Source organism: Neopelma chrysocephalum, unplaced genomic scaffold (assembly GCF_003984885.1).
Source record: "Neopelma chrysocephalum unplaced genomic scaffold, ASM398488v2 Primary Assembly neopelma1_205, whole genome shotgun sequence".
Classification (NCBI taxonomy): Eukaryota; Metazoa; Chordata; class Aves; order Passeriformes; family Pipridae; genus Neopelma; species Neopelma chrysocephalum.
In genome coordinates, this window is record NW_020897867.1 from 25,952 (window position 1) to 40,890 (window position 14,939).

Consider the following 14,939-nt stretch of genomic DNA (forward strand, 5'->3'; position numbering starts at 1 on the left):
CGTTTTCCTGGCGCCAGGAAGGACATTTCAGCACCCCCAGCACGGGTCCCCCTGCCCCTCCCCTCGCTCTCACCCGAGTCCTTGCAGCCGAACTTGACGTTGGGGTCGCAGACGTGGGTGACGCCCTCGCAGTTCTTCTCGTCGCTGGAGTCCATGCAGTCGGTGTCACCGTCGCAGCGCCAGCGCATGGGGATGCACAGCCCGTCCAGCCGGCACTGGAACTCGTCTGCGTGGCACCCCCCGGGCGGGCGAGTGGCTGCGGGGAGGGGTCCTGATCACCGCCTGTGCCCCGAGGGGCTCGGGGTGAGGGGCATCAGATGGGGGTTCCCCACCCTCAGCCAGCAGGGAAAGAGCCAGGGACACCCAGAGGCGCAGGAGGGGGATCCAGGCTCTGGATCCGAGCTGCAGAATCCCCTGCCTGGAAGCAGCGGGGCTCTGCTCGGGGAGGGGGGTCCTGCCCTCCAGGCCGTGCCTGCGGTGTGGGGTCCGTGTCCCGCGCCCTCCCCCTGACCCGGGGCTCACCCTGGTTGGTGCAGTTGGCGTGGGTCTCGTCGCTGTAGTCGCCGCAGTCGTTGTCCCCGTCGCAGGTCCAGTGCACGGGGATGCAGCGCCCGCTGTTGCACTTGAACTGGTTGCTGGAGCAGGAGTGGCTGCACCCAGCCTCGTCGCTGTTGTCCCCGCAGTCATTGTCTGCAGGGGGAAGGGGAGCGGGCGGGGGGTCAGCGGGGACCCCGACGGGGAGGGGGCTGGCGGAGGTTCGGCAGGAGGGGGAACAGCAGAGACCCCCCCACGCTGGAGGCAGCGGTGGGGGAAGCGGGGAACGACAGGGATGTGGGGCAGAGCACAGGAGACAGGACATGGGGTGACAGCAGCCCCTCGGCGGCGGGACCCCCACCAGAGACCAGAGACCCCCCCCGGCCCTCCCACCCCCCTCTTTTTCACAGCACCAGCAGCGCACGGAGAAAATGAAAACACAGAAACTGCATAGATCAGCCATGAACCTGGGCAGGCCCCGCTCCGCTCCGGGGGGAGCGGGGCTGGGGGGACGGGGTGCTCCTCGGGGGGTGCACCCATGGGGAGGGGGCCGGTGCAGCCAATTGGGGGGGTCAGATTGCCTGGAGGGAACCCCCTGGCCCGCTGATGGGCGGGGGGAGCTTTGGTCTGAGGGTACCAGGACACTGGCAATGCAGCCCCTCTGCTGGCTCAGCGTGGGGGGCCTGGCTGGGGGACCACGACAGGGCTCCAGTCTGATGTGGATGTTCCATCCAAGCCTGGCCAAGGCTCCTGGTGCCTCACGATGGGACAGGGACCTTGGCACAGCTGGGAACGATGGCACTGCTCAGGGCAGTGGCACTGCTGGCTGTTCACAGCCTCACCAGCAGCACAACTCCTGTACCTGCAGCCCCGGAGCCCTCCGGGCTTCCACCAAGAGAAGCTTCCCAAGCGACTCTGCTTGGTGGGCTGGGAGGGACACTGGGTTCATTGCCTGGCACCCAGCACATCCCTCCCACTGCTGGAGAGCACGGGGGGCATCGCTGGAGAGCGTGGGGGGCATTGCCAAGGCACGGGGGGGCATTTCCAGAGAGCTTGGCAGGCATTGCCAGAGGCACAGGGGCATTGCTGGAGGCATGGGGAACATTGCTGGAGGCACAGAGGGCATTGCCAGAGGCACAGGGGCATTGCTGGAGGCATGGGGGGCATTGCTGGAGGCATGGGGGGCATTGCCAGAGGCACAGGGAACATTGCCAGAGGCACAGGGGGCATTTCCAGAGAGCTTGGCAGGCATTGCCAGAGGCACAGAGGCATTGCTGGAGGCACGGGGGGCATTGCCAGTGTCCAGAAGAGCAGCCCCACGGGGCTCACAGCCCCCTGGAGGGGCAGTTTTGGGGGGGCTCGGGGGCCAGGTGGGGGTCTGGTGCATGTTGATCTATGCACTAACCGGTAGGCTTTGGACAGTTCTTTTCGTCAGAGCCATCCCCACAATCTTTTTCTGAAACACAGAACCACCAGACAGGAGCGTGGGCACGGTGACAAACACAACACACCACGGGCACAGCGGGCGGCACAGAGACACCGGGACGTGGACAGGGACACGGACACACACACACAGGCCGGGCAGGCGCCGGTGGCGAGACCAGAAGCAGCAGAGGGGGAGCAGGGGCAGCCGGGCTGGGGGAGCCCGGGGGTGCTACAGCTCCTGCCCCGGGCAGGCTGAAGGGGCTTCACACCACGGCCTGGCTGCCACGGTGGGGGATCCCAGGAGAAGGGACCACCCTGGGCAAGGGCCAGCTCGGAGGGAGCTCAGGGAGGCTCCAGGGAGAGTCCTCCACCCACAGCTCCGCTAATCCCCAGAGCTCACCCAGTGTCTCGTCTGCTCTGAAGCCACTAATTAAACATAACGACGCAGAGCGGCTCAAATAAACTTGTGGGGAAGCAAAGCAGCCTTGGGGCAAACCCTCTGTCCCAGGCCTGGCCCTGCAAAGATCCCAGGGCAGATGGGAGCTGACCAGGGGAGCTTTCCTGCCCTCCCTGGGGCTGCAGGATGTGGCTGAGCCCTTCCAGCTGCACCAGCCGCTCTGTGCTCAGCTCCAGCTCTGGGGGCAGAGCTTTGGAGACCTTTCAAAGGGCGCCAAGGTCTGAAACGATCCCTGCCAGGTTATTCCTGCAGCACAGGCTGCGCTGGGGGCAGCCAAGGGAAACGTGGGGCTGGAGATTGCAGGATGAGCTCGGCTTTGCCTCGCGCCTGCTCCCTCTGGGACCCGGGCTCTGCCCTTCAGCACGTGCTGAGAACTGGCCCTTGCCCAGGCGGGGTCCCTGCCAGGCTGCACCCCCGCCTCGGGTCTCGCTGTGGGGTCTGGGCTGGGTCTGGGCTGGGTCCTCACCGTTGTCACAGCGCCAGTTGATGTTGATGCAGCGCCCGTTGTTGCAGGTGAACTGTGTCAGGGGGAAGCAGGTCGGGTAGGCTGCAGAGGAGGCAGAGGCACCGTGAGCACGGGGACACCCCAACCCCCCCGGCCCCCTGGGAGGGGTGAGGGGCAGCACCCCCCAGAGCCCCCCGTGCTCCCAGTGCTCCCAGTGCTCCCAGTGCCACTCACCGCACGAGGCAGATTCATCGGAGCGGTCCCCGCAGTCGTCGTCCAGGTCACACGTCCAGGAGTTGGGGATGCAGCGGCCGCTGGCGCAGGAGAACTGGTTGGGGGAGCAGGTCCGGGCTGCCCAGGGAGGGACAGACAGAGCATTAGTGGCTGGTGGTGCCTCGCTTTGCCAGGGGAAGGTGGGGAACAACCCCCAGGCTCCCGCGAGGCACGGCCAGAGCCAAGGTGGGCACAGGGATGTGTGAGATCCCGACAGCTCAGCCCACAGGGAACAGCAACAGGCTCAGCAAGGACTCTCCCACGGCTCCCCGAGGACAAGGCAGGCTCCTCACCCGAGCAGGTGGAGTTGGACTCGTCCTCGTTGTTCCCGCAGTCGTTGTCCCCGTCGCAGAGCCAGCGGTTGGGGATGCAGCGGTTGTTCTTGCACTTGAAGCGGTCCGAGGGGCAGGTGTGCTGGTCTGTGGGGGGGGGGACACCCGCTCAGGACCTGCCCCTCATCCCACCCCATCCCTCCTCCACGTCCAGCGCAGGAAAAACAGACAGAAAAGAGCTGGAGCCTGAGGCAAACCGGGGATCAGGATCCCAACCACCATTTCTCCCTTCAACCACACTCAACCCCCAGCCGGGGAGAGGACGGAGGGGTCCCGGCTGCCCCACCCAGCCCCAGCCACCGGCCCCAAACCAGCCCCAGCCCGCAGGAGGGGGGACACGCACGGCAGAGCTCGGGGGCCTCGTCGCTGTTATCCAGGCAGTCGTTGTCCCCGTCGCACTTCCAGCGCTCCTGGATGCAGCGGTTGTTCTTGCAGGCGAACTCCCCGGGCTGGCACTGCGGCGGGGGGATGTACGACGGGTTGGCTGCCGGGGGGGGGGGAAAGCACGGCGAGGATTTCAACCGGGTGACCAAGCACAGCGTCCCGCGGGGAAAAAGGGGGTCCCCAGGAGGGTCCCGGGGCAGCCTACCCTGGCAGGTGACAGAGTCGGGCCCCAGGATCTGGTCCTCGGCGCAGGCGCACTGGCGGCCCCGGGGGGTGGCCAAGCACAGGCTGCTGCAGCCCCCGTTGTTGACGCGGCACTTGTTGGAGCCCACTGAGGATGCAAAGAGGGGTGAGGAGGTGGGACCTCATGCCCAGGGACCCACGGGGTGTCCCTGAACTCCTGGACACCCTCAATGGACTCCACAGTTGGAACTCAGCTGGAGATCCCAGCTCACGAGGCCATGGGGACCCCCTCAGGGGACAGGGAGCCTGGTGGAATAGGGGTGGGAGAGGGAGGGAGGGCTGCCAGCAGAGTTTACCGACAGAAAGACAGCCTGCATGGGGACGGCCCAAAGGAAGCAAAAAGAGGTGGGGGGGCTGCTCAGGCAGGGCTCATCCTCACCCCCCAGCCCCGTCCCTGCTCCAGCCCCCCGTGCCTGCCCCGTGCCTGCCCCAGCACCTTGCTGCTGCTGCGCGTCGTACATCCGGATCTCGAAGATGGGCGGGCGCTCGTTGCGGAGCAGGCTCACGGCCTTGGAGGCCTGGTCCAGCCGGTAGATGCTGCCGCTGCGGTACTCGGTCCAGAAGAGGAAGTTGCTGTAGTGGCACAGCCCGAAGGCGTGGTTCAGCTCCGGGCCCTCGTACACGATCTGCGGGCAGGGCGAGAGGCTCCGTCAGCCGGGATGGACACCGGGGGATTGAGGCACGAGGGATGGTGGAAGGGGAGAGAGGGAGGCGATGCCCCGGCTGCCCCACGGCCCCAGCGCTGGGGTGATCAGCATCCCAGGGTCTGTGGGACCCCCACTCGCCTTCCGCTCGGTGCCGTTGAGATAAACCATCTCGATGCGGTCGTAGAAAGCGTCCACCCAGTACAGGATCTTGGCCGGGATGTCCAGGCTCAGCCCGTTGGGCCACAGGACAGTCTTGGAGGTGATGAAGATGTTGCGGTTGGAACCGTCCATCCAGGCCCTCTCGATCTTGCCCCTCTTGCTGTCCTTGGGATCCTCCTCCCAGTCCGTCCAGTACATCCACCTGCCACAGACCCCGAGCTGAGCCCTGGCCCCGTCGTCACAGCTCGTGACGATGCAGAGACCTGACCACGTCCCCGTGGTTGTGTCTCCCCCCCAGCCAGCCCTGCCCACCCCGGCCCCCGCACCCGTTCAGGGGGTCCACCACGATGGCGCGGGGGTGCGTCATCTTCCCCTCGATCAGCGTCTTCCGCGTCTGGGCGGCCTTCTCCAGCCGCGCCACGCTGATGGTCTTCTTGGGGCCGTCGTCCGTCCAGTACAGGTTGTTCCCCATCCAGTCCACGGCGATCCCTTCCACGTTGTGGATGCCTTTGGGGGAAAAGCCGGGAGATGAGACGTGGAGGCAACAGCCCCGTCTGACTCACGGCACCGCCCGAACCCCACTCAGACCAAGAGGGATGAGGGGCCCCCAGCCCCGAGGGCACAGGCCGGGCCCCTGGGCCACGCACCGTCCTTCAGGATGGTCTCCCGCTCCGTGCCGTCGATCTTCTGGCGCCCGATGAGGTAACTGGTGGTGTCGGCGAAGTAGATGAAGCCGGTCTCGGCGTGGAAGTCCAGCGCTCGGGGGTTCATGAGGTTCTCGATGGGGATCATGTGCTCGTCGGGCACCTTGGCTCCCATGTCCATCCCGCGGATGATGCCCGGACGCCCCTTCCCGTACACCAGGAACAGCTCGTGCTCAGGCTCTGAGGAGACACAGGGATGGTTGTGGCCACCAGCCAGGCCAGGGCAGTGCCAGAGGGGTGGCACAGGGCATTGGGGCTGTCATGGGGTCACAGAGGTTGGGACGAGGCAGTGACCGGTGCCCGCGGGGAGTGCAGAGCCCACAGGCAGCCCAGGCCCCGGCCCCTCGCCCCCCACATTCCCCCCTGGGAAGCCCAGCACTCACTTTTGCAGGACTTCCCGTCACTGCCCAGGCTGAACCCGGAGCGGCAGCGGCAGGTCCGGCTCTTGTGGCTGTTCCCGAGCAGGCAGATGTCAGAGCAGCCTCCGGGCTTCCCAAACTGGTCCGGTTCGCAGGCGTGGCTCCGCACTGCAACACAGGGGGGTTGTGGCAGCCACGGGCACCAGAGCAGCACAGGGGGGTCCTGCTCTGCGTGGGGAGCACAAGGGGACGGGGACACGGGTCTGCAACCACAGGGACGTGGAGATGCTCTCATGGATCCTCCCTGGGCTTTAGGGTGGTTCATTCCCCCCGGAGCTCCCGGCTGAGCACCGCACAGGACAGCGCAGAGATGGGAAAGGACCTTCCCATGGGAAGGATCCCTGTGGAGAAGCCAGCCTGGCATGTCCCAGCACATTGCCACAGTCACAGGGCCACACTGCCCAGTCACACCAGCCCACCCCTCACGGGCTGCGCCGGCGGGACAAGCCCCGGCACAGGGACAGCCTGGAGAGCCCCTTAATCACACTCCTGCCCCACTCAGAAATCTCCTGATTAATTTTGTATTCTGGAAAATGCCGAGCAGGCTGCAGACACTAAGAGGATTTTAAAGGAGTAAATTGATTAACTGCAGGAAGGTGCTGGGGGTGGAGCATGGGCAGACAGGGATGGAGACGGGCAGGGGATAGTGCAGCACCGGAGCCTTTCAGCTCCCTGGAAATCCCCTGGTGCCCGGGAGCAGGGGGGTAAACACGCAGGCAGTGGGGACTGAGAGTGTGTGGGACCATCAATATTTCAGGATGTCACATCTGCCCCCACGTCCCTGCGCTCTCTGTGATCCATCAGTCACATCCCTCATGGGAGGGGATGCAGTGAGAGCAGGGAATGGGGCACCCCAGGAACGGAGCACCCCAGGGTGTTCAGCAGCACCCAGGACCTGGGCAGCAGGAATCACAGAATCACTGAGGTTGGAAAAGACCACCCCAGCTTGGCAACCAGACCAGAGCACTGAGCACCACATCCAGTCGTTCCTTGAACACCTTCAGGGGTGGTGACTCCACCACCTCCCTGGGCAGCCCCTGCCAGTGCCCGACCACCCTCTCTGTGAAGAAATCCTTCCTGAAACCCCACCCAAGCCCTTGTCCAAGGACCCATGAAGCTGCCACGGCCAAGGCTGGGCTCCCACCTGTGGGCTGGCGCCGCTGGTGGTAGATGTGCAGCGCTCCCCCCTTGTCCACCCGTGTCACCACCTGGTACTCGGTGCTGTTGAAGCGGTTGACGCGGATGACGCTGGTTTTCTGCTGGGCGTTGGCGTTGTCGGAGTTGGTGGCGTACAGGTAGTTCTCAAACACGGTCAGCCCGTACAGGTGCTCGATCTGGAAGGCACCAGCACCCGGGAGGAACTCAGGAGTTGGGAGAACCCGGCTCTGAGGCGTGCAACACCCCCGATCCCACCTCTCGTCCCCATTTCGCTCGCGGCACAAAACCACCCCTGACAGGACCACGCTGGGTGCTCAGCCCCAAACTGCCCCAACCCCACTCACCAGGATGCCCTGGATGATGGTGTGCCTGTTCTTGCCCTCGTAGTCCACCACCTCGATGTAGTCCAGGTAGGCATCGGCCCAGTACACCAGCCTGTTCACCAGGTCCAGGGTGATGCCGTGCGGGAAGACGATCTTGCTGTCCACCAGCTTGGTGCGGTTCTGCCCGTCCATGTCGCAGCGCTCCACCTTGGGGATCTGCCCGTAGTCAGTGAAGAACACCTTGCTGCAGGAGAGGAGCAAAGGCAGGAGCTCAGAGAAGGGATGGCACGTTCACCCCTCCAGGAGGAGTGAGGATGTGGATGTGTGGATGGTGTGTGCTCGTGCCAGGAGGCACAGGGGTGGCACAGACTCCCAGGGGAGCTTCAACCCAGATGTGTTGGTGCCACTGGAGGAGGTCCAGGGCCCTCCACATGTACATATGGGGTTGTACAAGTTAAAACACAACCTGAGGCATCTGCCCGAGCACCCAGGGGTCGTCCTGCCTGTGGCAGCAGATCCCGGCACCGCACTTCACAACAAGGCCCAGCCAGAGACAGGGATTGGCACCACCACCACAGAGCCCAGGGGGCTCAACTCAGTCCCCTGTGGGGCTTCTCTGCACCTGCCCTGCTCAAGGCTGGAGTCTCTCTCCAGGTTTCCCTGCAATATTTATTTGTTTCTATAAAATACTCCCAATTTTCTGCTCAGTAACACCAGCTTTCCCCATCCAGGCAAGGAGGGAAGCGCCAATCTGGAAAGCAGGAGGCGAGGGGGGGGAATTTCCCTCCTTCCTGGTTACTGCACTCTGCCCACTGTGGCCTCAGCCACGCCAGCTCCCCACTCCCAGGGCCCAGCAGCTGCTGTGCGTGCCCTGAGCTGCTCCAATGATTCAGCATCCCAGTTTCCCCAGCCCCGGGATTGTGCAGAAGGAGCTGCCGGACACACAGACACGAGGGAGCCGCTCCAGCCGTGCAAGGAGCCGACTGTTCCAGCTCCCAAAATCCGGAGCAAAGCTGGGAACACGCTGCGTGGCACCAGCTGGGAGCAGCAGCTTATCCCGAGCTGGGCCAGGGGGGTCCTGCAGGACTGAGCCCTGCAGAGCCACTGCTGAGTGGGAAGTGTCCCTGCAGAGATGGGGGCTCGACACGGGCAGGTACAGGAGACCCTCGAGCCCCAGAGGGACAGACCACCCTTGCCAGCTGTCCCCAGGGGCAGTGAATTCCCAGGACTCACCCCATGGCCGGGTCCAGCGCGATGCCCTTGGGGTTGTAGAGCTCCAGGTCCAGCAGGGTGACACAGGTGTCCCCGTTCTTGTTGCAGACAAAGATCCTGTCGTCGATGTCGTCCACGAAGTAGAAGTTGCCCGTGAGCCAGTCGATGGCCATCTGCTCCACGTCTGGGCCAGCACAGGGGTGAGGGGGGTTAGACGGGGAAGGAGGGAGCCAGGAACCCCCCCATGGGGTCCCTGATCACGTCCCAGCCCAGTGGGGTCACGAGCACCAACACGGCTGGGGAATGAGGCCGCGGGAGCCACGAGGGCACCAGGACCTGCAGCGCTCCAGGGACCTGCCCTGGTCACCCCACATGGCACCCCCAGCACCCCCAGCACCCCATCCTCTGCTCACGGGGCACATGGGACCTGCTGCCCCCCAGGCAGCCCCATGACAAGCCAGGGAAATCACACCCAGCCAGGAGAGCATCCAGCACAAACAGTGGGAGAGCATCCTGCAGAAACACCGGGAACACATCCCACGGGAACACCAGGGCAGCAAGGGGAAGCTCTGCGAGGTGGGTGCCAGAGGAGGGAGGGGGCAGCAGGGAAGGGGAAGGGGCTCCAGCCACAGCACTGGGACGTCCCACACCAGCAGCAGCACTGGGAGGGAGCGTGGCAGAGGGGGGGCCGTGGGCAGATCCCACTGGGCGAGGTGGGAGCGGAGCTAATCCGGAGCCGCAGGGACACCCCGGGGCCTGGAGCAGGTGAGAGACAGCACCTGGCACAGAGCGTGTGAGCACTTAATTAAACCAGTGAAAGCCTGTTAAATCGGATAAACCCAACGCACCCGAATTCCTGCCTTTGCCACCGGGTCAGAGCTCAGCCCCGCTCAGCCCTCCCTGCACCAGCCAGGGCAGGGGCCAGGGGTGAGGGGCTGCAGGCCCCAGAGATGCCAAGTGCTTTGGGTTGGTGCCCCCCAGGACCCCGTGCCCCCAGCACGGCAGCACCACGGGCAAAGTGGAGCAGGGACAGGGGCACAGCAACCCCCCCCCAGCCTGGGCACCCCAAGGCCAGCAGGACCCAGACAGCCCCAGAGGAGCAGGGCCAGACACCACTGAATTATTAACCAACGCAGCAGCTTGGAAGGGAAAACACGACTGGAGCCAGGGCGTTTTGCAATGCCCCACATCCCCCCCCTGCTCGCGGGGCTCGCCCCGGCCACGCCGAGTCCGGCGTCGGGATCAGACCACGGCATGAGCACACAGAGGTTTGGGGGTGCACAAACCCCAGCCCCCAGTGCCTGGGCTATATCCAGGCCACCCCTCCCAGCCCTTGTGCCCAGGTCACAGCCCTGGGGACAGGGACATCCAGCCCGGGGTGATGCCGACAGTGACCCCCCTCCGGAAGGGCGAGGCCGCAGCCACCACCCGGGGTGAGGCAGCTCGTAAAAAACAAGTGGAAACAGCCCGAGCCAAGGAATGAGCATCAACCCCAAACCCGCGGCCGGCGCAGGGCTCCCGACGTGCCAGGGGCCAGCGCTGGGGCTCCCGGGGCTCCTGGGTCAGCTGGGACCCCCAAACCCCCCAAACCCAGCTCCCGGGGCGACAGAGGGGTTTGTGCTGAGCAAAAACCACCTGAAAACGTGCACTGGGGTGCCAAGAGCCACCCTCTGCCCCCGAGATGGGGCTGCCCGAGTCCTGCTGTCACAACCAGCAGCCCCAACCCTCCCCTGCCCTCCCCAGCACCCCGAGCCCCCCTCTGATATGGGGAGGGGGCGGCAGGGCCGGGCTCAGCCCTGCCAGGGGGAGAGAAAACACTTCGGCAAAAGGGATGTGCAAGAATTCCCAAAAAAAAAGCAGGTCTTGGCTGGCGCCTGCATGGCTGAGTCAGAGTCACAGGACCGGGGGAGGGATCCAAGCAGGGGCGGGTGGGGAGCGTCGGCGGGACCGGAGCGGGGGCCCGAGCCCCCCACCCAGGGCTGGGGACCCCCGGGTTCTCCTCCCGGAGTGGGGGCCCTGCCATGGCCATCATCACCCCTTTCCCGTCACCCTCCTGCCTCAGCAGCCACATCCCGCCGAGTCCAGCCCATCCAAGGGGGGAAGTTCACCAACGCTCCAAGAGGAATCTGGAGGGAAAACGGCCAAAACAAGCCACAGGCTTCCAGCCCTGCACTCCCCCAGCTCACCCCCACCCTGCCACAGCTTTCCCGGGGGATCAGAAGGGTCCTGGTCCCCCCGGGGGTCTCTGGTCTGGCCCCTGCCCCGAGCAGGACAGAGCTGGGCCGGGGGCTGGGGGTGACGCAAGCACTTGCTCCTCTCCAGGGCTGTATTTTTGCAGCTGGAAAGCATTACCCTCCTCAAAGGCTTTTGTTTTCCAGCTTTGCTCCTTCTCTCCCCGCTCACCATCCTCCCTCCCCACCTCCCTCCTTCGCAGGAATCGCTTTTTTATTATTATTATTATTTTTATTATTATTATTTTCAGCTCTTTCTTGTAGCCTCGGCTAAACCTGGATTTCCTCTTGAACTTTCGGTGGGAGCTAATTTAGCAAAATGTCTATTTTTAACCCCCGGTGTTGGCCTGCAGAAACCTCCCCCCCCCTCCACCGAGGAGTGGGGGGCACAGACTCTCCCCCATTGAGTGCCAGAGTGCCAGTTCCCCCCAGGGAAGGTGCCACGGCCACCCAAGACCATCAAGACACCATGGACCCAACCGAGGGGACCCAGCAGTGATGACCCTGGACATGGATATTGGAGGGGTCCTGCCACGACTCCCACGGGAGCAAGAATTTGGGGGGGGCAGCGACCACCCCCTCCTCCCGCAGCCCCCCGAGCCCCCTCCCCAGCACTTCCCACCCTGGAGTCAATCCTCCTCCTTGCTCAACCCCGGCGGTTGCGACATGCCGAACTCATTTCCCAAGATTTATTTATTTGGGAGTGTTTGGGAGAGGAGCCGCTGGGGGGGGGGGCAGAGGATGGGGGATGTCGGCTCTTCCTGAGGCTCTTCCCGGGAGAAGCAGCCAAACGAGCTGGTGGGGCCGGGGGGTCCACGCTGGCAGCCCCCCCCCCGGGGGGTGAGGGGGCCTTCCCAAAAGGAGGGGGGGATGGAGGGAGCACCCAGAAGTTCACCAGCGTTGCTCAACGTTGGGAGGGGTTGGCAAATTCAGCAGAGCCCGAAACCCACCCGCAGCAGATGTTTCCTGGTTTCACACCCACCACGGCCCGAGAGATCCCCACCGAGCTGGGGCTGCCACCAGACCCTCTGTGTGTCACACTGCGCTCGGATCTTCCCCTTTCCCAGAACCCCGGGATGGTTTGGGTTGAAAGGGATCCTAAAGATCACCCAGTCCCACCCCCTGCCACGGCCAGGGACACCTTCCACCAGCCCAGGTTGCTCCAAGTCCCATCCAGCCTGGCCTCGAGCACTTCCAGGGATGGGGCAGCCACAGCTTCTCTGGGCAACCTGTGCCAGGGCCTGCCCACCCTCACAGGGAGGAATTCCTTCCCAATATCCCATCTCACCCTGCTCTCTGGCAGTTTGAAGCCATTCCCCATCATCCCAGCACTCCAGGCCCTTGTCCAAAGTCCCTCTCCCTCTCTCTTGGAGCTCCTGTGGGCACTGGAAGGGGCTCCAAGGTCTCCCCAGAGCCTTCCCTTCTCCAGCCTGCCTGCAGAGCAGAGGGGCTCCAGCCCTCAGAGCATCTCTCTGGCCACATCCTTCTCATGCTGGGACCCCCGAGCTGGATGCAGTGAGACATCCCACCCAAAGAACTCCTCGACACAAGCGGGTCACGGACCCCACGCTGCCCTCGGGAGCTGCAGCCAGAGGTTCCCCCTCCCCGAGCACCTGATTTACCCCTCTCCCAGTCAAGCACTGCAGAGCTGTGGGTTTTTTTTTTTTTTGGGGAAGGAGCTTTGCTGACCCAGCACATAACTTTGCTCTGCATGAATCAGTGGCTGTGCAGTCTGCAAACACATCAATTGTGGCCTGACGGGAGGAGGAAGGAAACGCGCAATCTTCCCTCAGATTAAACCAGGGATTTCGACACCGTCCCCAGACAGCTGGAGGGGCACGAGGGGCACGAGGGGCACGAGGGGGACGAGGGGGATGCAGCCCCTCCACAGTTCCCCCGGGCTCCTGCCCCGTTGAGCGAGGAAGAAGAGAAACCCACCAAAGCTGTGGAGGTGCAACGAGCTCGGGAACCAGCACATCAAAAAATCACCAAATTTCAGGATGGGTGAGGTTTGGAAAAGCCCTCCAGGATCATCGAGTCCAACCTGTGCCCAATTCCCACCTTGTCCCCCAGCCCAGAGCACTGAGTGCCATGTCCAGGCCTTCCTTGGAGACCTGACAACCCTTTCCAGGTAGAAATTCCTCCTGAAATGTGTGGATGTGGCACTTGGGGATGGGGACGTGGTTCAGGGGTGGCCTGGCAGTGCTGGGTTAACTCGATGGTCTCAGAGGGTTTTTCCAACCTTAATAATTCCATGATTCTAAGCCTGGGTGAAACTCCACTTCCCAGCTACCCCTCAATGGAGCAATGCCAGGAGAGCAGGACAGGGACACCGGCCAGGAGAAGTCCTGGCCCTGCCTGAAGCAGCCGGAGACATCGCTGGGCACGGAGCTCCAGCACCAAATCCTTGTTCCTGTTCTGCTGAGGAGCATTTTCCCCTCACCCCAACACCAAATCCTTGTTCCTGTTTTGCTGAGGACCATTCCCCCCTCACCCCAGCACCAAATCCTTGTTCCTGTTCTGCTGAGGAGCATTCCCCTCTCACCCCAGCACACGGGATGGAGAACAGAGCCGGCCCGAGCTCCGCTGCCAACATCTGCATGTTGGTTTTCAAATAAAGAATAATAAAGAAATAAAGTATAAATAAAGAATATTTATGTCCAATCGCATCTGCAGCGACAGCCCAGTCCTTGCTCCAGCCAACCAGCCCTGACACGACCCCCCAGGTGCCTCGGGAGGCGGAGAGGGAACCGTGGGGGCCACAATCCAAGCGACAACACCCCAGAGGTGCCCGTCGGTGCCACGGAGATCCCACCCCGAGAGCAGCAGCGTCCCCTGCTCCTGGCACAACCCGCCCCACGGGGGCAGGGGGGGCCCGTGGCCAACTGGCCACCCAGCGAGACCCCCGGGCGGGCGCCCCACGTGCCCCCCGAGCCGCCAGCACAAGAACCAGCCTGGAAAAGCGGCCGAATGTTTCGGCTCAGAAACGCCGGCGGCGCAGGAACGGAGGCTCGTCAGGAATGCGGTCCCCAGGGCCGCCGGAATACGTCGGTTTCCTACTTTTCCTTTTTTATAGGGAATGATCCGTTTGATACATTTACATAATACCATAATCCGGAGGAATTTCTGCCTCTTCCCTCCCTCCCCAGACGTCCTCTCCCCGGGAGAACAAGACCGTCTCTGTGACGGGCCCGCGCTCCGCGGGTAAACACTGCTCCTGGGGACAATTTTCCTTAATTAGAAGTGTGTTAACGGGACGGGCACGAAGACAAACTCCCGCCCCGAAGGGCGCCGGGCGGCCGGACGGGCACCCAGTGCCCCCGAGGGTCCGGCATGGCCCCCCCTGTCCTGGGAACAGCCACCTCCTTGTGTCCGAGGGGACGGCCACCACCACACAGGGCCACCGCCGGCACGTCGGCCTCGTTCCCTCAGCAAACCAGGCTCGAAAATAAATAAATTCACCCCCCCCTCCTCTCTCTCTCTCTGCTGAGATGTTTCGCTCCGAGGAGGAACCGCTGGGTGGAAGCCGGTGGCCCACGGCCAGGGCGTCTGACTCGGCACTGGGACGGGTCCCGGTGGCTCTGTGCACACTCACACCCCTCCTGCACCAGCCAAACGTCCCCCCGGGGGTCACACCGGCCCCCCCGGGGCTGTGCAGCCCCCCCCAGAGGGACGTCCCACCTTGGGAACAGGCAGAGCACCGATGGAAGGTGCTGGAGCATCATCATCCTTCTCCAGGGAGCTCTGGGCTGTCAGACCACGCTCTCCACGGCTGCATCCGAAGGGGAACCGTGTCCCAGAGGTGACCAGCACCTCTCCAGCCCCCCACCCACACGGCCCTCGGCTCCCCAGGGTGGGGACACCCCAAAGCTGCCCCCTCCCCGTGTCCTGGCTCAGCCCCTGCAGCGTCTCCGCAAAGGCACCGGAGGTGGGAAGAGCAGGGACGGGGATGGAACGAGCTCTGGGCTGCAGGAACAGGGATGGAACGAGCTC

At 64.0% G+C, this 14,939-nt stretch overlaps 1 protein-coding gene across 1 annotated transcript in view; it reads right to left on the reverse strand.

Moving 5' to 3' along the window:
* The window catches only part of LRP1 (LDL receptor related protein 1), a gene marked incomplete at its 5' end in the record, with an annotated part of 53,224 nt that overhangs the window by 25,945 nt on the left and 12,340 nt on the right, over positions 1-14,939 (reverse strand). Inside the window, 15 exons of the mRNA XM_027703096.1 lie at positions 74-256; positions 523-690; positions 2,883-2,963; positions 3,096-3,212; positions 3,428-3,553; positions 3,810-3,950; positions 4,056-4,181; positions 4,530-4,719; positions 4,879-5,101; positions 5,226-5,406; positions 5,547-5,783; positions 5,987-6,130; positions 7,167-7,356; positions 7,525-7,747; positions 8,737-8,899. Of these exons, the coding sequence (XP_027558897.1) occupies positions 74-256; positions 523-690; positions 2,883-2,963; positions 3,096-3,212; positions 3,428-3,553; positions 3,810-3,950; positions 4,056-4,181; positions 4,530-4,719; positions 4,879-5,101; positions 5,226-5,406; positions 5,547-5,783; positions 5,987-6,130; positions 7,167-7,356; positions 7,525-7,747; positions 8,737-8,899 (2,493 nt within the window). The remainder of the gene's footprint in view (positions 1-73; positions 257-522; positions 691-2,882; positions 2,964-3,095; positions 3,213-3,427; positions 3,554-3,809; positions 3,951-4,055; positions 4,182-4,529; positions 4,720-4,878; positions 5,102-5,225; positions 5,407-5,546; positions 5,784-5,986; positions 6,131-7,166; positions 7,357-7,524; positions 7,748-8,736; positions 8,900-14,939) is intronic.